Source organism: Zootoca vivipara, chromosome Z, assembly GCF_963506605.1.
Source record: "Zootoca vivipara chromosome Z, rZooViv1.1, whole genome shotgun sequence".
In the NCBI taxonomy this organism is placed as follows: domain Eukaryota; kingdom Metazoa; phylum Chordata; class Lepidosauria; order Squamata; family Lacertidae; genus Zootoca; species Zootoca vivipara.
Genome location: NC_083294.1, coordinates 46,791,686 through 46,814,242, shown reverse-complemented (window position 1 = coordinate 46,814,242; position 22,557 = coordinate 46,791,686). Strand labels below are relative to the sequence as shown.

The window sequence follows — 22,557 nt, the reverse complement described above, 5'->3', positions numbered from 1 at the left end:
CTGGCCCATCCAGTTCACTGCTCTATACACTAACATCAGCTCGCAAGGGTTTCAGAAACAAGTCTTTTCCTGGGATTGAACCAAGGATCTTCCTCTGTCAGGAGCCCCCTGTGGCACAGTGGGTCAGCATGCCTGGCTGAAGGAGTAGGTTAGTGATTCGAGCCCAGCCAGGGACAGCTGTGGGCAGGATTTCTGAATTGCAGGGGGTAGAAATAGATGACCCTCAGGGTCCCTTCCAACTCTACAATTCTGTGATTCCTCTTCTGCCCTCCCAGGACAAAGTCCTGCATTTGGTTCCTGGGGCTGCGGCCATGACAGTCTTAAGAGTCTTCAAGATGAGCCAGTCATTTTTTATTGCTTTGTAAAAAATTTTTTTAAAAAAATGCATTTAAGTTCTATTGTACTTTTGCTATACACTGCCTTGATGTTTTATATGAGAGGGTGCTCTATAAATCTATATATATATATAAAAATGTAAAAATCGTGAAATTCCATTTGACACTTTTCTCCGTAACCGCTTGACTGATCGCCCTGAAATTTTGACACAACGATCCAGGCCACTCCTAGAGCGTTGTTGGGGGCAAAAATCCCTCAAATCGCACACCTGCCCAGGTGCAGACCTGCTTTTCCACCAAGTCAAACGGCGCCCTCAAGTGGCGTAGTACCCTCCTCCACCCCCTCCCTTCCTGTGAAATCTAAGCCACACCCACAAACCAAATGACATCATCATCAACCAAGCAACTTGAAATCCCCCAAGGCGGCCATTAGGCCTTTGTTTAATGTAGGCCCCTGACAGGCCCCGGGGGGGGGGGGGGAACCCACAACAATACACTTGGGGGCATGGTAAGGGGTTTTTACTTTACCATTTAGCACCACTAACCCTCCCCCCCAAAAAACCCCACCAAAAAAACCAACATTGCCAAGTGGAGGTCGGGGCCTGCGGGGGGGGGGGCATGGCACAGGCCACAGCACAGCCTTTGATTTATGTAGGCCCCTGCATGCCAAGGGGTTTTTACTTTACCATTTAGCAACACTACCACACAAAATGAATAGATCATGGATCGGGACACATGGGGCCATTCACAGGGAATAGCCACAACACACCACACCCACAAATCCCGCCTCTGCCACAAGATCCTGTAAAACAGGAGGCCTTGGCTCCATTTTACATACTAGGCCTCAGGTCTACAGCCCATTAAATACTATCCCAAATGGAGCCCTGGGTGGGAGGTGGGGGGAGGAGGAGCCCAAATAGGTCATGGGCTGACGTAGCTTATTTTCAAGGGATGTCTTATTTTCTATTACGCGTCCAGCCTTGCCTCTTCCTTGGGGCCCTCCAGAACTGTGCCTATAACTATGTCTTATTTTGGGGGTATGACTTATATTGCACAAATGCTTAGACATCCTGCTATGGCTTATTTTATGGGTATGTCTTATTTTAGGAGAAACAACTGATTGTAAGCCTCTGTGATTTTTTTTAAAACCATTCACTTTCTCTCCCCAGTTTAAGTCCTCAGATATTTGCAGTGGCCACCCCCACCCTATTTACAATCCCCTACCTTCCCCTTGCCCGGGCCAGGTAGATAATGTGGCCCTTTTTGACCCTTTTCTCATTTTACTGATTGTGAATATGCTGACCAAGGCCCCCTTTAGATTCGGAGGCCCGCCCCAAGTGGCCCATATGACCCCCCTCCTTCTGTCTGGGCCTGTCTGTTGCTACGGTGCTGTGGGGCTTCACTATTTGATCCCCCCCGGTTGGGATTCTTTAAGAAGTTATCTGAGTCCCAGGGCACATCATCACCTCCTATCCTTAATCTAAACATATAGAAATGTTCACGATGCGTGCGCAGGGGCCAATGTATGGAGATACAGGGGGGAGGGGACAACAGAGGGCTCAGACAAAAGTAAATACTGGGAAATAGAACCCAGAAACTGACAGCTCCTTCTCCAATGACGGGGGCCAATGTAGGAAGATACCGGGGGTAGGGGCCAACACTCCCCAGGAACAACAGAGGGTTCAGACAAAAGTGCATGCTGGGAAATAGAACCCAGAACCTAACACTTCCTTTTCGAAGGGTGGGGGCCAAGGTATGGAGATACATGGGGGAGGGGCCAACACTCCCCAGGGACAACAGAGGAAAGGGTATCCTACGGAAACACAGGGATGAGCCGGGGTGGAGGGAGGAGGGGCAGGATACGTCATGGATCGTGACGGGGGGGGGATCACAGGAAAGAACCACAGCAACGCGTGGCCGGGTCAGCTAGTATATACATAAATGTAAACTGGGTATGTTCCTTCATCTCCAATGTTCAACAAAAACCGCTGGACTGATAGCGTTGAAATTTGGACACAAAGTCAAATGTGACTACCCGAGTGACCCCAACTGTTTTCAAAGACAGATGTGTCACCTACGCCAGGTAAACCCCCCAAAACCCTGTGTTTCAGAACTCGCAAATCATATGAAAGTGCATGATGGGAGCACATGAGAGATTCCACAACAGCACCCTCTAGTGACAGCTACACTGGTACTGCACCTAGGAAAGCTTCACTCTCCGCTGTATCTCAGCTCAGCTTTGCAGACTAGGCCGCTTTGCAGACTAGGCTGAGTGGAGGTGGGGGCTTGCCTGGGTGGTGGTGGGGGGAAGGGAGCGGGGTAGGTCATGGGTTGGGACAGGGTGGGCCCAATCACAAGGATGAGCCGGGGGCAGGGGAAGGAGGGGGCGGGATAGGTAATGGGTTGGAACAGGGTGGGGGGAGTCATAGGGATGCGCCTGTGTAAACATAACACGTGCAAAACGGGGGACTCTGAAGGTAAGGGGGGTCTGAAGGGGGACTCTGAGGCTCCATTTAACGTGGCAGGGCCAGCTAGTAGTTTTATAAATAAAGTCACCTTACCTGGCAGCTCTTCAGCTGTTGGGATCAGGGGTCCTTCTGGTTCTGGGACTGATGGCCCAGCTACCCCTCTAAACCTATAACTGGCCCTTGTTACTTGCACTGAAGAACTGGCTCTCCTCCGATTTTTCTCCCTCCAGCCCCCGCTTTTATGAGTTGCAACTCTCCTGAGTGCAAGAAATTTAATTTTGTTGTTTTCTTAAAATCCAATATGCTTAGGAACCACTTCTCTGAGCCCAAGGAAGTATGTTATGGCATGGTGAATTTTATTTGAATATATTCCTGCATTACAGCATACTATTAGCTTTCTCATTCCCAACTGACGTATTTTCAGTAAATTGCTATATTACTATTGGCCACTACTCACGAGGCCCACAAAACAGAATATAATTGATTGGGTTCTCCTTAATTATTTGAATTATCTTATTAGATTAGCTTGCTACATGGCTTCATGTTTCTTCTAGGAAGCTTTTGAGACTGAGCCAAAATCCAAAACATGCATGCTTAAGAAGTGTTCAATTTCCATACAACTTTATTACAAGTAATTACTTCTGCAGCTGTAATAGTCTAACTGTGCACAGTACAGAAGGAGAAACAGCAATCATATAGTGCAGCTTGAGAAATACCATCAAATTATCAGAGTACACTTTAAAGTTTTAACAAGAATGCCAAGCAAGGCAATTTGAATGCTAGACATGAATATAACCAACATCTCAGAATCCAGTTCACGTCCAGCATTTTGAGCAGAATTCAACAACACACACCAGGTGGCTGGATGTGGGGCCGGGTCATCCTCAGCAGCCTGCTTTTAAAACTAAGAAGAGGATGAGCGACCTTTCATGTTTGGCTGTTTGGAGGACAATCATTTTTAAAGGGATTTTAAAATCCCAAGAACTGGTTAAATAATAAAATTCCTTCAGTAGCACCTTAAAGACCAACTAAGTTTATATTTTGGTATGAGCTTTCGTGTGCATGCACACTTCTTCAGATACTTCAGATGGTATCTGAAGAAGTGTGCATGCACACGAAAGCTCATACCAAAATATAAACTTAGTTGGTCTTTAAGGTGCTACTGAAGGAATTTTTTTATTTTGCTTCGACTCAGACCAACACGGCTACCTACCTGTGGTTAAATAATGTTTCACACCACTGCTTTATACAGAAAAACATGAGCTGAACGGATAAGTAGTTATTCCATGAGAGGATGATGGAGCAGTTCAGCACTGCTAGAACTGATCGCAACACCCCAAACAAAAACCCAGCAAAGGGCAGGAGGGCACCACCCAAATCACTGAAAGCCATTCTGAGTCACTCAGGTGGGCACTAAGCCACAAAGTGTGGCATGTTAACTCCTCCTGTTTAACTTATTCTCCATTAACTTTCCCCTCTCTCTGCACCCCACTGAACACTATGCACAGCTGTGCCTCCAGCTTTGTTAGCTCTCCTTCTGAACATCTCTTCAAACAGAGAGCTCTCTTTTCTGCACCCCAGGCTACTTCTACCCATAGGCATCTCTGCACTCCATCTCTGAACTCTTTGCTCTGCTACAGGTTGCTGCTTCCTACATCCTCCACCCATGTCTCTGCACCCCTTAGTCTTCTCCCCAAAGCCTTACTACTACTACTGCTACTACTGTCAAGTCTGCCAGCCAGAGGACACAAAGCTTCCACTCTCCTGGAGATTCCTACAGATGCAGGCAGGCCAGCCAGCAAAGGTGAAAAATGGGCGAAAACTCCAGCATGTGCTTTGACTCCAAGGAGAGAAGCAACGTTCTCCCATCCCTATTGCCAAGAAGGCCACAGAGAGGGTGATCACAGAATTCACCCACCCATGGGTCCAAATACTGTTTGGGAGGGGGATGCAGCCTTTTGCAACTTTAGGGCCTTCGTTCTGTTATTACTGAAGAACTAGCAAAGAAAAAAAGGAAAATTGAATATAGTTTTTCCTGTAATGTGACAGAGTCCTCTCTGCTGCAGAGCTTAACAGGGAAGGATGGCAAAGAGTGTCAGATGCAGCGACTGCAGCTAAAATGAAAAGCTAGAGAGATGGGATAGCTGATGACAGCAGACCCATATAAACAGAGCTGCAGTTGGGAAACTGTGAGAAAGAAATTGAAGTGGCAGTAACAGAAATGAAAAAGGAAGAGGATTTAGGAGATGCCAGCAGTTAATGGGCTTGCAACCGTAACCAATGCACAGATAATCCTGTATCCTCACTACTAAACCCAGGGATATAATGTGTGGATTGTTCTTTGCCTCTTGGCTGCCCTCTGTTCCCCACTGTCCAGGCGACCAGAATTTATATTTCGTTTTCTTCATCTGAGATTCCAGACTGACTTCAGAATTGTTGGACCTGGACTTTCAGATCTCTCAGCTGAGAACCTCCGAGCATTGCAGAAATCCTGACAAATGCCTTAAACATTCAGCCGGCCCAAATATACAGCAAAGCCCCAAGGGTTGGAATCCTGAATGATAAAGGCAAGAGGCAAATTACTGGGCATCAATACATTTCACACGATACTCGTGGAAAACCTGCTCTCACCCATCTCTCTATGAAAGGACAATCATTACCCAATGGAATTGTGCTTTAGTTTAAGGGGCAGGCTATAGGTTTTTGTTCCTCAAGAGTACCTACCTTGAAAGGTGGTGAACTCTCATTTGCTATAAGTTTTTAAATCAAGGCTGGAAGGTCACCTACTGTATCAGGGGTGCTATAGAACTACTGAATTTCCTGCGTTGGTCCCAACTGTATCAATCTTTCAGACTGACAAACTTACTGTGATTTTAACGGAGAAAATAAAAAAGAGGCAAACCAAGCAATAACCTAAGATGTCTTACCCCAGATATAAGAAAAACTTTACAGAAGTCCAACACAGGCAATATCTGTAAAAAGCTGGCAGCTTCTAGAGTATCCTGAAGATTGTCCATGCTGAGAGAAAGTTTTGCAGTATAAATAAAATCAATGATCTTCTTTAAACCTATTTTGTTCACGCCATGGAGCTTAATGCACATTAAGTCTTGTTCTTTCATCCCACCTGAGAACAAAATTTAGATAAGATATAGTTAAAGCTTGAAAGAACTTCCCCTATAAAATTTCTTGTTCCAGAGAGAAAGCCACTTCACACATAACCATTAGCTGGACACGATAAACACACACCATAAGGATAATTCATGCCAAACACACTCTTACGTGGCAGAACTTTTTTAAAAAAAATGCAGAATGCACCTTATCACTGCTATCCACTGTACCTGTGAACATGGCCTTGAAGTAATCACTAGCAGATGCCATCATTGCCCTATGAACAGGAAATACTTCATCACCATCGTCTGGCACAAGAGTCACATCACAAAGCAAACCTTCTATTCGCAGCTGGTCAAAACCCTACAAGAGAAAATATGGCATCAACAGCTCCACCCAGCTGCAAGAACAAGCTCTCTGGGCTGCAAAATAGAAAAGCCACTCCACAGTGGTTCAAATAAGTCACACACTATTTTCTTTTTTTACTTTTTTCTATTTTTATAGAAACTTTTCAGCATACGATATGATAAAAAATAATCTAAATATTTAGAAAATCAACAAAAAAAGAAAAAAAATACAAAGTCCTCTATTAGGGGTGGATCTTTACCCGTCTCACATGAAAAGGGGATGAAACCCTCCCCAGTTCTCACCTAGATGCTTTCCTTTCTTCTCCCAGCCTCCCACCCTGGGAGGCCTTCCCTTCCCCTCACACAGGGTCTTTTACCTTCTATCCATCTATCCATTACCTTCCTGTGCAATATCCAGAGTAAAGGTAAAGGTAAAGGGACCCCTGACCATTAGGTCCAATCGTGACTGACTTTGGGGTTGCCGCGCTCATCTCGCATTATTGGCCGAGGGAGCCAGCGTACAGCTTCCAGGTCATGTGGCCAGCATGACAAAGCCGCTTCTGGCGAACCAGAGCAGCACACGAAAACGCCGTTTACCTTTCTGCCGGAGCGGTACCTATTTATCTACTTGCACTCTGATGTGCTTTCGAACTGCTAGGTTGGCAGGAGCTGGGACTGAGCAACAGGAGCTCACCCCGTCGTGGGGATTCAAACCGCCGACCTTCTGATAGGCAAGCCCTAGCCTCTGTGGTTTAACCCACAGCGCCACCCGCGTACCCAGAGTAGAGGACCTCAAAAAGGAAAGTGCATAAGCAAAAGTAAGGTGGATAGGAGAAAAAGAAAGCACAAAAAATAAAGATCATGAGAGAGAGCAGATAAAGAAATAAATAGAACTTCCGATTCTCAATCTGTCATGTGTGTGTGTGTGTGTGTGTGTGTGTTCAGGATGGTATCCAGGTGTATTCCAGGGTAATATCCAGCTGTTCCTCAATCTGCTAGGTGGCCTTTTCCCAATCTTCAACCCCAGGCATCTCAAGTCCATTCATTTTCCTTTCCATACAAAAAGTCCAAAAGGAGCTCTTCAATTGTTACTATCGCTAAATGTCAAGAACAGCCTTCCCCCAGCCCCGTATAACAGTTACATCTCCAAGAAATTCTATCATCCCTTATTAGAATAATAATCCATAGTTATTTACTTGTTCTATATTCATTAATTAGTACCCAGTTCCATATCTTCCAACCCCATTTCCTGTTGGCCGTGATTTCCCACCCTAATTTGGAAAGAGAGTTCCTTCCATTTCTGCTTCTTCCACTCTTTTTCCATAATGATCGCCGGAGGTTTGATGCCTTTTCCGTCTGAATTCACTCCAACTTGCACACAGGATCCTTTTTCTCTCAGCTCTATCTCTGTCATGTCAGGATGTTTCTTATTGTTTCTGTCCTTGGTTTCATTCTGCTCCCCAGCATCACAACTCTGTCATTTGTCTGTTTCACTACTCCAGACAACTGTGTGGAGGTCCTCTCCATTCCATCACCTGCTACCATTCCACTCTCATGTCCCGGCAGATCTTAATCAGTATTTTTTTCCCAAAGATCCTGTGTTTTCTTTGGTCTGATCTTTCTCTGATCCATTTCCATTCACCATTGAATGCATCTCAGCTCTGAGCTCTTTCAGTTGCTCATCCAATAATTGCCAAATCATACCAACAATCTTTGCCGTATTGGGTTAAGTTTCCATCTTAACAGTCTGGGCCTGGAAAAGCTTCTCTCTTTAAGAGAAAAGTGCTTTCCCATGCTCAGGAATGTAGTTTGTCTTCTACAACCAGCACCCCACAGAAATGAGAGAGAGTTAAAAGTAATTTAAAGTAACGATTCTTAACCAGCAGAGCAACCTTATCCGTTTGTTAACTTTCTTAATCTCAAATAAATTAGATATGCTTTTTGTATTATTTTTCAGTCTGTTTGTTAATGGTAATTAATCTCTCTTCTTATGCCAACATTCAGTTCGTGTTCGGTGAAAATTAACTGGCAGACAGATTACAATTTGGGTAATTCGGCCCAATCTCAGAAGTAGTTGAAAGTGAGGTTTTGCTGACCTGATGCCCTGAGGGCTATTATGTAGTGTCTGGCAGTTACTCGCTCTAAGACATTCCCCACATCCGAAAACCTCTTGTCTCCACTGTGACGAACAGCTTTCTTCAGTAAATGTGATGTTAATCCCTTATTTTCCTCTCTTGAAAGGGAAGGCATGACAACCAAGATTTATGTCTTGGCTATCATCAATCACCACAATTATCTCTGCCAATCAATCACTAGTTAGCTATATTTCCTCTGGAAGTCTCTCTTACCCCACGCTATTTGATAATCACTGCAACCCGAAGGAATGTCCCTGGTACTCAGTCCCTTAGAATTAGCTTTTGCTCAGTATAACCAAAATAATCACTCAAAAGATGTTGATTTGAAGGAGACTGAGGTGGGGGAATGGTTTCGCTAGCTGCAAAGTAAAATTGAACATGCTGCAGAATTATTCCCCGCTAAGAAAATAATTCAGGTTGGAGCAAGTTGCCAGAATGCAGACATGCTTACACAGAGCACAAACTCAATTTTCTTCATATAGTTAGGAAGACTTATTTTGGTCCCCAGCAGAATGTGAGCCCAAAAGCACTCTCCAAATCCAATCTACAGGTCAACCACTTATGATAATCCAAGGTTGGACAAGAGAGACAGCTTCTAGCTTGGGTGGTAAGTGTGTTACAAATCCAAGCTTTGAACAGGAAACCCCTGGTCTAAAACTCACTTTCACCATGAACTCACTAGAAAAGACTTAAGCAAGCCATTCTCTCTCAGTCTCATCTTACCTATCTTCAATATGAGGGAAATAATAATGCAAACCCACCCACTAGGCTACCATTAACAATTACCGAGAGATGCACATGAAGTATTTTGAGCGCTCGCTCTAAAGTGCTATATAAATGCTAGATGCTGGCACTGCTATTCCATTCTCTTTCTCTCCCCCACACCTGCCAATTTCTCCTACACACTAGGAGCTCCTTCTGCAGCTTACTTACTTAAACTGCTCCAAACCACCATCATTTCCTCTAGGGCCTCTATGTGAGGGAGTGGATAAAGGTAGGAGGAAGAGTCTTATTCAGCCTCAATCTAATATGCATGCACATTACGGGATTCTTGTGATAGGAGGGGTTATTGGTTTGTTTGTTTTTTGTTTTATTATGTATTCTGCTTTCTCATTTGTATTTTTACAAATACAACCGAATACAATCTTTGGATGAACAGTGGTATACCAATTCAATTTTTTTTTAAAAAAAAAATCTTTTCATTCTGTTTTAGACTGTCTGAGAACCACACATGCCTCACAAAAGCTTTTGGCTATCCCTGCAAAATTCCATTTCTAACACAAAAATCAGCAGAGCACAATGTGAACATTCAGCTGGAGCAAGTTCCCAGAACACAGGCATATTTTCATCCCAATACTAACTCTCCTCCTCTGTGCAATCAATGGGAGAGCAATGTGATCTATCCAAGGTGTGGAATTTAGCGTCATTTCACAGTGATTTGAAATGCAAGTCAAAGACCACACAGTAACATCAGCAGATGGTTGCTATAACCATGGTCACAGGCTGTGTCTGGACTCCAGCACAGTGCACTGATGGATAATGAAATTGAATTGCCTGTCGAAACATGCTCTGAGCCAAGGGAACAAAAAGGTAGGAGGAGCGAAATATTAACACTGAGAGACTGCTTCCCCTGGCAGATTCCCTGGAAGACATGCATGTGTGATTCTTGGGCAAATGGCTCTCTCTGCTCGCACAATGTCAAACACACACTGTTGTCTCCTTTAATTATAGCAAAAGGTCATGTTTCTTGCAGGGGTGTCACAATAGGGTGCGGGGCGCACCGGGCTCCACTCTGTGGGGGACAGCGTGGCGGCCCCTCGCTACCCCTCCACTGCCGGCCGCTGCATGCACCCGCCCCTCGCCTCGCCCAAGCAGAAAGAATCAAAGCGTGAGCCGAGCAAACCACGGCGTAGAGTGAGTTTTACAGGGCGGCTTGCTAGGCTCGCGCTTTGATTCTTTCTGCTTGGGTGAGGGGCGGGCCGCTGACGCCCTCTCTGGCCCGCCCCTCGCCTTGCCCGAGCAGAAAGAATCAAAGCGTGAGCCGAGCAAGCTGCGGTGCAGAGCGAATTTTACAGGGGGACCCTGTAAAACTCACTCTGCGCAGTTTGACGACGGAGGAGCTCCAGCACCGCTGCCGCCAGCACAAACCCGCTCCGTAGCGTTCAGCATCGCTCCGTAGTGACGTATGGATGCATCCCTACGTCACTACGGAGCGACGCTGTGTGCTATGGAGAAGGCTTGGCGCTGGCTGCAGCAGTGCTGGAGCGGCCCTGTAAAACTCGCTCCACACCGCAGCTTGCTCGCAGTTTGACGGCAGCGAACCTCCAGCACCGCTGCAGCCAGCACAAACCCGCTCCGTAGCGCTCAGCATCGCTCCGTAGTGACGTATGGATGCATCCCTACGTCACTACGGAGCGACGCTGTGTGCTATGGAGAAGGCTTGGCGCTGGCTGCAGCAGTGCTGGAGCGGCCCTGTAAAACTCGCTCCACACCGCAGCTTGCTCGCAGTTTGACGGCAGCGAACCTCCAGCACCGCTGCAGCCAAACCCACTCCGTAGCGCGCTCACTACACAGCACATCACTATGGAGGGACGCTGCACGCCAAGGGGCAGGGTGCTGCCCCTGGTACCAGGGGGGCTTGCGACGCTGCTGGTTTTTTTGCTACTGCTGCTGCTAATCTGATCAGAATGTTTGATTGGCAGAAGAGGGAGAGAAGAAATTTCAGAAGCTAACAATTAACAGGGACCCATGTGCCCTGAGGAAGGCAGAAGAGGAGAAGCATATATCATCAGCTACTGTAGAGACCATCACTAGTCTGAAAGAACCATTGGGACAGGAGTTGGCACCTCCCTGTTGCCATGTAGCTACCTACTTAAGATTTGTATGCCCTGTAGGAAGGCAGAAGAGGAGAAGCTCCCAAGCAGACCATGGGTCTGCTTCTTTTGTATTTAATATCATTTGTTTGTTTTTAGTACTTTTAAGTATCACCTTGGGTATAATAAAAAATAATTATAATTTTATTGGTGTTACATAAATGCAACAAATGCACTACTATGTACTTAATTACAAATGGCTGCAATGGCACTGGCAAAGCAAACCAACAGAGAGATAAGGGATTCAACCTCAATGAGAACTTGTCAGAGAAGCACCCGTTAAATAAAAGGAACTCTCAAAAGGATGATATGGCTGTTCAGATCATGGTGTCAACTTACCTGGAGTACCAGAGAACTATGTGAACTGGTGAAAAATCTCGTGATCCCTGCCTTTGATGATTGTAGATGGGCAGACACACCCATATCGCTGCTCCCAATAGATACTTTCATGTGAGGGTCTTCCTCTTCAACCAGAGATCTAAAATGCAGAGCAGAAGGAAGCAACCTTAATCCAAATCCTGCTTTTCATACTGCCACATGAATGGCATGTCGAGCCAGAGACTTGTGGGAGGATCTAAAATGAGAACTGGATCAGATTCCTGCTAGACTAATGTTAAGTGTTCAAATATGTCATGACTTTTTTTCTTAGTTTTCACGCTAGATTTTGCTGCCAGCCGTGGTGGTGCTGGCATAGTAGGACTCATGGGATACAAGTCCAGGACCATGCTCAGCAGAATGAGGAAGACAGCACTCAAACGCAGCACGGTTGACTTACCAATCCTGAAGTAAGAGATTACATACTGCCATCTAAAATGCTGGGGAAGAACCTCATAAAACCATTAAGTCCAGAGTCTGAATCACTGCCAAAACATTAAAAGTTGCAACTGCATCAAGCTCTGGCAACCTTTCTTTAACAAAAATACACCCTTTGTGTACTTAAAGGTAAAGGGACCCCTGACCATTAGGTTCAGTCATGGATGACTCTGGGGTTGTGGCGCTTATCTCACTTTACTGGCCGAGGGAGCTGGCGTTCAGCTTCCAGGTCATGTGGCCAGCATGACAAAGCCGCTTTTGGCAAACCAGAGCAGCACACGGAAACGCCGTTTACCTTCCCGCTGGAGCGCTACCTATTTATCTACTTGCACTTCATGCTTTCGAACTGCTAGGTTGGCAGGAGCTGGGACCGAGCAATGGGAGCTCACCCCGTCGCAGAGATTCAAACTGCCAACCTTCTAATCGGCAAGCCCTAGGTTCTTTGTTTTAACCCACAGTGCCACCCGCGTACTTTTTTTGTGTGTGTGTGTACTTAGGAGGTGTCTAAAAAGAGTTTATTTACTGTTGGAAGGTAGATCATGGGGCTTTAGGAGGAAGAAAGCTCTCCATAACCTGTGAAACCATTACTGCCCAAGTTGAAAACCATGCACATTGGCACCCCCTTATATAGGGCAGTTTCATAACATGTCTGAAGCACAATTGCCACTCTTACTGAGAAGTTATCTGAAGACTGTCAATATGCAGATAAAAACATTGGCCTCCAAATCAGTTTCAGAAATTACTTTAACTGCCCAAAGATGCAACTAAATTTTAAACTAATCCTTTTTGTACCCGCACTGAATGATTCCAATTCATATATCAATTTGTATACTGTATCAACATTTTCACGGAATTCTTGTGAACATTCATTTCTTGCTTTGAGTCAGGGAGACTATATCTATTTAAAGCCATTTCTGAAACATGAGAATTTTTCAGGGGTTAGTCAAAACCACGGATAGTTCAGAGAGGGATCAACCATAAGAAATACTAAACAAGTAACTTGGACCAAACAATGAACACAGGTTCAAAACGTGGGTGTGAAATACATAGAACACACACTACAGAAATACAGATTGTATTTAGCAAGTCCATCATTTATCTGTACATGGGGACACATGGAAAGTGGTGCTTCTTTTAGCACACAATTCTGTTAATTGCAATTAACAATTCAGAAGCAACCTGGGTGGAAAATCTCTAAGCACATTTTGATTAATTGCATAGAACATTTACACAACCCTAATCTAAGGATTTTCCTCCTTCCCTGTATTCCATGCCAGGAAATAAGTGTGACAAGTATAAGAAAGCAGGCATTAACATACTGGCTGAGAACAATTCCTATTAAAAATATCTTCAAAGTCCATAACCTCCCTGCACATTATTAAGCTACTCCAGTTTTGCCTTTCATAGAAGCAGCAAGTAGACAATATAAGATAGAAAAAGTCATATCCATATTAAAAACTGTTTGCACAAGAACTTAAGACTGGAGTTGGGGGAAGAATGGGAGCAACTACCGGTAGCTTACCTTGCTAAATTTAACACGGTCTCAACAAAATAACTTCATAACATACTTTTTATAGAAGACCCCAGCAGTGATTCAATTAGGTGCTGAACACCCAACCAGCAGTCATATGTGATGCATCTTTGTAGCCTTTCAGCAGTGATGTTCAATTTCTAGAACGCTGATTCTAGAAATCCTGTAAGAAAATTCCTCAGCAAATTAAGAGTAATTTGCACTGGATTTTTCTCCAGTTTGCTCTGGAAATATTTCTGATGCCCTCGAGAGCAATATGTGTATTTTACATGTATTTGGTAATCAAAAATAAAAACTTTGAAACTTGTGTCGTGTTTGCTTAATGTTATTGCAATTGCCATCTATTCACGTTACTATCGTATTTTTCCGTTCCATGAGACACACTTTTTTTCTCCTAAAAAGTAAGGGGAAATGTCTGTGCGTCTTGTCTTATAGAGCGAATGTTTGGTCCTTGGAGCCGAATTGCCCAGGGGCTAAAGGTAGATCATGCTTTTTTAAAAAGAAAAGAAAGAGCTAAAGGCTAACAAGAGGGAATGAGCTGAAAGGAACCTACTCAGCAGCTGATTGCAAGAGATTGGGGAGGGAGATAAGAGAGCTAGCTCCCTTGCCTAGGCCTCAATTGTTGTCTGCAGAGGGAGACATGTGACTGGCTGATCAGATTATCTGTCTGGAAACTGTAGAAATGGGTCCCTTTCCTTTCCTATAGAAAAAGCTGCAGAACTGTGAGTTGAACCCCATAAAAACAGGATTTTTCCCTTTGAAAGGAAATTCAGCAACTTTGAGCTGATCCTAAAAATTGGAGCTTTCCTCCTTTGCAAAAAAAGCTGCACAACCATAGCTGCCAAGTTTTCCCTTTTCTCGCGAGGAAGCCTATTCAGCATAATGGAATTTCCCTTTAAAAAAGGGATAACTTGGCAGCTATGCACAACTCTGAGCTGATCCCCACCCCACCCCCAAAAAACCGGGGCTTTTCCCATTTGCAAAAAAAGAAAGAAAGAAAAAGCTACACAACTAGATGCATCCTATGGTCAGGTGCGTCCTATGGAGAGAAAAATATGGTAATTAAATGGGGATTCACCACCACCACCTGAAGGAAAATAAAAGCACTGGAAAAAAGTTTCCATCCTACATCACTGCAAGACTAGTATGGTCTGGAAAAGGGAAGTAGTACTAACCTTCTCCTCCTATCAGCCAATCACCCATTCCCACCACCCTTCTGAGTAATACCCCCACCCCCACCCTCTGACTATTCATAAGGGTCTGGTGACTTCTGTTTTAGTGCATGGATAAAAATGCCAGGAAGCCACTGAGACAAATTCTACTTGCCAAGAGGAACCACCCCTCACATTCTGAGTCTACCCATGTGTGAAACTTCTCTCTCTGCAGCAGTGAAGAGGCTTCAATCTGTCAAGTCAAGCTTAGCATATCAGAACCACCTCCAATTTATCAAGCTGTGGATGAAGCATGATTGGTACATGGTGCAGAAAAGGAGGTAGGAGGAGAGCAACATCAGAACAGGCACTTCAACAGAAGTCCATGGAGCAGAGGAAGGAATCTCTCTTGCAGGGCACTGGGAGCATCCTCACATAAGGCTGTGAACCTTATATGATGGAAATAACCTCATTGTCTGCCCCCCCCCCCCGTGTGTAAAAATATTGGCTGTTAGGATATAGACATATGCTTTCTTCCCTTGAAGAATAAGCAGTGCCTCCAAAATCTTAGACCAAAGCCAGTGGTAGAGAATTTTCTTTCTTCATAAGAATTTATCATCATCCAACTGTGAGGTAGGCACATTCCAAAACTGAAACACACCCTCCACTTTATGCATCAGCTGCAAGTTATCAGGACAAATAAAACTAACCAGCAGATGCTTAATTACCAGCAACTCATACCTCAATGGCCACAAATCAAGGAATTAGATTTCTTTTTTTAATAAAGTCATTTCCCTCCACTTAGGCTATCCAGTTAGGTCAACTTTGCATTAGCATGTTTTCTGAGGTGCAAATTAGGTACTGTTAACAAATGCATTTTATTTGTGCTCATTAATGCTGGCATGACAAGTATTACAATTCATTAAGTACCGCTAAATGATGAATGTAAAAATATTCATCAGTGTTTGCTAGTGTGCATATTATATCAGAACTAGGAATTCCAAAAAAGAGGGGTGCTCATTCACTTTCTAAATAATTCCACTGCTCTAATCAATAGATGCCATTACATTAAATGGGGGGGGGGAGGAAGCAGCCAGTTGGATTTTTAATCAACATAAAAGGTAAAGGGACCCCTGACCATTAGGTCCAGTCGTGACCAACTCTGGGGTTGCAGCGCTCATCTTGCGTTATTGGCCAAGGGAGCTAGCATACAGCATCCCGGTCATGTGGCCAGCATGACAAAGCCGCTTCTGGCGAACCAGAACAGCACATGGAAATGCCGTTTACCTTCCCGCTGTAGCGGCACCTATTTATCTACTTGCACTTTGACGTGCTTTCGAACTGCTAGGTTGGCAGGAGTTAATCAACATAAAAATCTGCAAAATGCAAAGGTACTATAAAGATGTGTAGCTAAGACAATTCACAACAGCTGCAGATGAACAATATGTAATGAGGTGGGAAGAAGTCTTCTAGGCCCCAACAGTCTAATTGGGCAGGGAATGCATGCACCCCAATCTGTATTTTTAAAGTTTTTGTTGTTTAGTCGTTTAGTCGTGTCCGACTCTTTGTGACCCCATGGACCAGAGCAAGCCAGGCACTCCTGTCTTCCACTGCCTCCCGCAGCTTGGTCAAACTCATGTTCGTAGCTTCAAGAACATTGTCCAACCATCTCATCCTCTGTCGTCCCCTTCTCCTTCTGCCCTCCATCTTTCCCAACATCAGGGTCTTTTCCAGGGAGTCTTCTCTTCTCAGGAGGTGGCCAAAGTACTGGAGCCTCAGCTTCACGATCTGTCCTTCCAGTGAGCACTCACTGGAGTGCTTTTTTTAAGTACAAAATAAATAAAAAACCCAACACACATTCATACCCTGAACACGCCATTTTGATACACTCCTCATTCCATCACATGCATGGAAGACTATTGTTAAGAAGGCAAAGTTTAAGGCCCCCCTTGGTCATATGGAAGTGTGGGCACACCTTTTTCTCTCTGTCTCATTGGGCAACCATAGCTTTTAACATCTGATGCTCTCTTATCCTGTTAGGGTTTAAAGTAGAGGTGGTTCCCTGTTGGACGCCATTCCTAAACAGCCCTGGCTTTTTCATATCTCATGAAGATGAAAAGCTCGAACAATAAGCAGAGAAGACTAGAGTTCAGTTTGTGGTAACAGTGACAAAAGGAAAGAAAATACTTTTAATAGAATTATTCTATACTTATTTAAAAGCCCCCCCCCAATCTTTGATAGTAAAACCATGAGCCCTAAACAGAGAGCTAAGTAGGACTTTGGTGGCCCAGTCTTAAATGCAAATTAGGCAAACAGGTTCAGTGCTTAAATTTGAGGATGCATGCCTCAACTATGGAAAACCCACGAAAAAGAAACATACTGCCTACACTTTTGGACAAGGAGTACAGAGGCAGCGTGGCATTATAACCTGTGGATTTTAAAGAGAAAAATCCTCCTCAAATAAATATTTTAATACACATTTAAAAGATGTATTCTCTCTCAGAGGAAGTATTTAAATGTATGCTTGGTATATTTAAAAGGCTGAGAATTATGCTGCAGCATTGAAAGTAGCACAGAGCTGTCTTCTGATCCCTAGATTAGCCTGATTCAGGTCAGGTTGTTTTGTGTAAGAATTTGCAAAGACTGGATTACTGCAAAATTCCTAGTTGATGCACACCTCACCCTCCAAGAGACTCAAGCTCAGTACCTTTTGAATCATACTGACTTCAGATGATGGTTGACTCAGTTGTGATGTGAAATAAAAAAGTGACAGAATTTAAATGTTCAGAGTAGGTGCATTGTAAGTCTTTTGAAGCAAAGCAAAATTATTGGGCACCTTAAAGACTATTAAATTTACTATGGTACATATGTAAAATAAAAAAATTCCTTCAGTAGCACCTTAAAGACCAACTAAGTTTTTATTTTGGTATGAGCTTTCGTGTGCATGCACACTTCTGAAGGGGCCAGACACACCTTTGTGCACAGGCAATTCCACAAAATTAGGGGTTGTCATAGTGAATGTCCTCTCCCAAGCCATCACACACACACATACAAAAACTTCTGAGGGTTGTAGAATTTCCAAGAGGGTTCCCTCTCTTTATTTTACCATGTAAGAGGGCCTGTAGAGGAGGAGGTGGTCTTTCATATATTTGGAGCCCAAGTAATTTAGTGCTTTAAACACTAATGAGGGTACCTTGAATTGGGCCCAGAAACAAATAATCAACAATTTCTAGCTGCAAAGCCACCCAGATGTTCTAACTCACATTTTCATTATGCCATGGTGTGACGGGGACCCTATGATAGTGCTGGAGGTGAAATAGTTAAACGGGTTACCCAACAAGAACCCAAGGGGGTGGAGTCAGAGGGACTATAAAACCAGCCCTGAGGGGGAGTTCAGTTAGTCAGAGTTGAGAGTTCAGTGGGTTCAGAGTTCAGTTGGGATTGGAGTGGGAGTCTGTGGGTAGGTTGAGTTAGTATAGTGGAATATAAGCTGAATCAGTAACAGTTGGTTGATAGGAAGATCAGTAGATAACTGAAGGGTGGAACTGGATGCAGGAAGGAGGTTGGTTTAGGGAGTGTGAGCAGGTATAGGAAGGTATAGGCCAGTATATGCACCAAGTGTTTATAATTGACTGAAGACCTTTTATGAAACCACACGCTTGTTAAACTGCAATAAATAAACAGAAGTTTTATGTTCCAATTTAACCCTGACTGGACTCAGTATTTTATCAGGTAGAGCCTGGTTGGTGGCAGTGGGAAATAAAGTGGTGGCACAGGGATCAATAGACCGTGAAACGTATGGGGACCCTGTGTGATCGCATGGATTCTCTTGTTTTGCCTGGGCAAACTTCACTAATACTTTCTGTTTTTTAACAAATTCTGAAAACATGCACAAATTAAGCATTTGGACTTTTTTGTTTTGTTTTGTTGTACATAACTTGTTCTGGAGTCAGTGATGCGTAACAGATTATCTGCCCACGAATGTCTCTTCTACAGCAGATCCAGAAGCTGTGGGGGCAGAGAGACTAGCATGCTGAACAGCTCCCTCATTTTTGAAAAACCAACTAGGAAGCAGGTTGAAGAATCAAATTTCAAGTATTATTAGAACAACTTTTATGATCACAAGCTACTGAAATGTAGTCAAGCCTTACAGTAATTACGGGTGCAGCACACTAAACACATTTATCTTATCACAAGTCTATAGCTATCTATGTAGAACAGCATCAGCCCTAGAGTAGCACACGCCGACACACTAACGTGTTGCAACACAGAGTTTGGAAAGCTCTGATCAAGAGGGTAGCAGGCTGGCAAAGGCCAAGTAGAAAGAAGAAAGGGTAAACTGTGGGCACACAAGTGCTCTAGGAGACACCCCCCCTTCCTCACCTCAGGAAAATAAAAGTAGTCTTATTTAAGGAATTTCATTATACATGGGCAGCAAAAAATCCCACTTGATCCGTAAATAACAATGGATTTCAGTCAATTGTTTTATAAGGAAATGCATCAACAACAGCTGTTTAGTAAAAGCATACAACCAGCAATTCTAGCTGCAAAATTCAAAAGCAACCTGGAATCAAGAAATTCATCTACCATAGATGCAAAAGGGAAAGTACCCGTACATTTCTGAACAAGGCACAGATTGCATGATCAGAAGAGGTAGAATGATGGCATGTTAACCCTTTTCAAAAGTGTGGGCATTTGACAAACAGAAGTTAATGTCTGTTTTGCTTGTGACATGTTGTTGTCTGGATTGGATCGGTTGTTGTAGGAAGGACAGCTGCACCTATCACACATCTTGGATAGTAGATGGACACTGGGCTCTTCCAGGTTGCCAGGTATGCTATGGCACAATACCCTTCTTGTGTTAGTAGCCATGTGACCACCACCCTCTACTGCCTGTAGTTGATGGGATCTGGAGTACAAGATCTGTAGAGTGTCGCATTGGCTACTGTTTTTGTTTGTTTGTTGTTGTTTTGCAAACTGCTACTAGAGAGGTTACCTGTGGCATATTTGAATCATCTCAAGGTAGTAGAGTAGAGAATCTTTACAAAATGAGATGTTGAATCCTCCCCATTTTAGGGCATAAATGACTAGATGCATTGGCAGACTGGGCAGTAACTTAGTTGGATTCTTTTGAAAGGCGGCTTCTTCAGTCTATGAACTGTGCTTTCAAATAGCTCTGCCTCCCTTAAGCCTACAAGAACATCTGTCTACAACTCAAACACTGAATCTAAAATACAGCATTTGGTGTACCATAAACATTTGTTTGCTGGTGCAGTAAGTTGGAGGGTCAGGCTGCAAGCAACTTAATTAAGACAAAAAGGCTGATGTAATTTTTAGCTTCACACTGTGTGACTAAAGTAGGTAGAAACTCTATAAGGAACAAGCAGCCACACACACACACACACACACACACACACACACACACACACACACACACTCTACAGTTATTCTTCCCAAAGCGGAATAATAATAATAATAGTTTACTATAGAAAAATAACTCTGAACAGGAGAGAATGCAATTCTACTAGTCATTGATTATTGCATTTCAACTATGACAAATTAAAATAAAGGCTCTTTTTAAAATAACTGACAAAAGTCAATGCTTCTTTCGAGTGCTTTGATAAGATAGGAGAGAGGCCAACAAGACTACACTGGCGAAAAGTTCATATCAGCATTTCCTAAGCCACTTTCTTAATTGGGAATTTGCTGCACTTCTCTCCCTGAAAATGAGGATGACTCACAATCCCAGCCAGGAAATAGTGCTTGTGCTAAACCCAAGAACAATTACAGCACAGCACTTGCTTGCAGAGCTAACCAATCAGAACTCTGTTCTTTTAACCTTGTCACAGGCAGACTGGGGACAGCTATTTGGCTGGCTAGCACACCTCCTCCTTATTGCCTCTTGGGTCACAATCCCTCTGCCTCCAGAATGCTCATGTTCACGTGCTAAAATCGAAGAGACCAGCACAGTCCAGCAACAACAACAGCTGCCGCTGGGAGGAATAAAAGAGAAACAGGTCAAGCTAAAAAGATGGAGAACAAAAACCACGCAAGCTGTAAACTGAGTCGGTAGGTATGCAGGTAAGTTCAGGGCTTTTATGGTACAGCAGCCATACGCAAGATTTTGCTGTGAGCGACCAACTTCCTTCAGCTTATGCATAAACGTTACTTCCAACATATCCCATTCATTCCTAAGGATTCAAAGGAAGGCAAACACGAATCTAGGCTCCCAAAATGCAATTTAGATCAGGTGACTGCATGCACAGAAAAATTCAACAAGCAGTTGAAAAATGTGGACACATAACTCAAGATGGAAAGAGAAGGTGTAGAATTTAAGTGTGCTCTGCTACAGTTGCCATATCTCAAAAAGTAAAAACCAGGATACCCTGAAAGTTATTGAACTTTTTTTTAGACAAACCCCAAAGTTGTTGAGCCAAATGAACACAAATGCCAACTGAACGCAATGTTTTTGTTTACTTGCTGAAGATGCAGGACAAACTGCTGCCTTCCAGAAATTCCCCCCAGACATCACTTCTGCCTTTGAAATCCTGGTAATGTCCAGGAAATCCCAGACTTATGGCAACCCTAGCTCTGCCTAGCATACTACAGTCCTCATGCGACTTCAGCTCAGAGCCCTTCTTGAAACAAACACCCAGAAGGAGCTTACCCAACATCCACAAGATAATATAAACAGCACACAAATCAACTCTTTGGGTGGGTAGCTCAACCCCACATGCAGGGAATGGCCACCTGTTGCCCTTTACTCTCCTACCATTTTTCTTTGTCTCAGTAATACATGGAAACATGGAGGTAGAAGAGATACACAAAGCAATGGGATTGTGAAGGCAGAGCAAAAATGCTTTTCCTTCAGAATTGGAAACTGCCTTACATTAGGCAGACTATATGGCAACCTAGCTCAGTAGTGTATACTCCGACTGGTAGCACATCTACACATCTCCTCGGAAAGGAATGTGTGAGGTAGGGCTGTGTCTGGTGCTCAACTGTATCAGGATTATGTACAAGTTTTCCCTTTGGTTGTTATGTGAAGTCCAAAAAACCAGATCCACATGTCAACTACTGTAATGGCCTGAATATACCGTATGTTTCTGTGTATAACACGCCCCCATGTATAAAATGCCCCCTATTTGGGGGGACTCAAAATTAAGAAAATGGGGGGAGATTGCCCCCGTGTATAAGACCACCTCCCCCTTTTAACATTTTCTTTAGTTTTTTAAGAAACCTCGTCTTATACACGGAAAAGTATGGTAAGACCCACTTTTTTTTTCCAAATTCTGACCGTGAAAAGTTAAAGTGTAGCTTAAATTCATGACTTTACAAAAATTGGCTTTTACAATATTGCTGCTGAAACAGACATCCGGTAAAATGGAATGGGAGCGGATTATATTTGGGTGTGGCTTATATTCTTGCCAATACTCTGTATTCTGACATTAAGTGATTGGTTCTTTTATTTATGATTTAATACATTTTGAATTATAGCCCACCAGACACCAAGTGCTAAAGGCAGGTAGCAGTGGTTTGGCATGAGCGTGGGTATGCCAATAAACGTATGCATGGCATAATAGAAGTTTTTAGCCACCAGTATAGCAATGCCAACCCCCTCCCTAAATAGAATGCAGAATGGAAGAAAAAGTTACTTATAGCTAAAGAATAAACAAACACCTATCACAGGAATGTTTACAACAAAGCAATTTGTAAGGACCTCTAGAGAATTTTTATATTACCGTATTTTAAAACAATACAGTCGTACCTCGGGTTACGACGACCTCGGGTTGCGA

The 22,557-nt window shown here is 43.6% G+C and overlaps 1 protein-coding gene across 7 annotated transcripts in view; it reads right to left on the bottom strand.

The window, feature by feature from the left end:
• KLHL13 (kelch like family member 13) overlaps positions 1-22,557 on the bottom strand; it is a 94,444-nt gene that overhangs the window by 31,945 nt on the left and 39,942 nt on the right. For 6 of the 7 annotated variants that reach the window (XM_035102272.2, XM_060270320.1, XM_035102271.2 and 3 more), the window contains 3 exons: positions 11,606-11,744; positions 6,142-6,274; positions 5,731-5,927 (listed from right to left, as the gene is read on the bottom strand). In XM_035102272.2, the coding sequence (XP_034958163.1) occupies positions 5,731-5,927; positions 6,142-6,274; positions 11,606-11,744 (469 nt within the window). The remainder of the gene's footprint in view (positions 1-5,730; positions 5,928-6,141; positions 6,275-11,605; positions 11,745-22,557) is intronic. The other variant, XM_060270323.1, reaches the window with a different exon arrangement.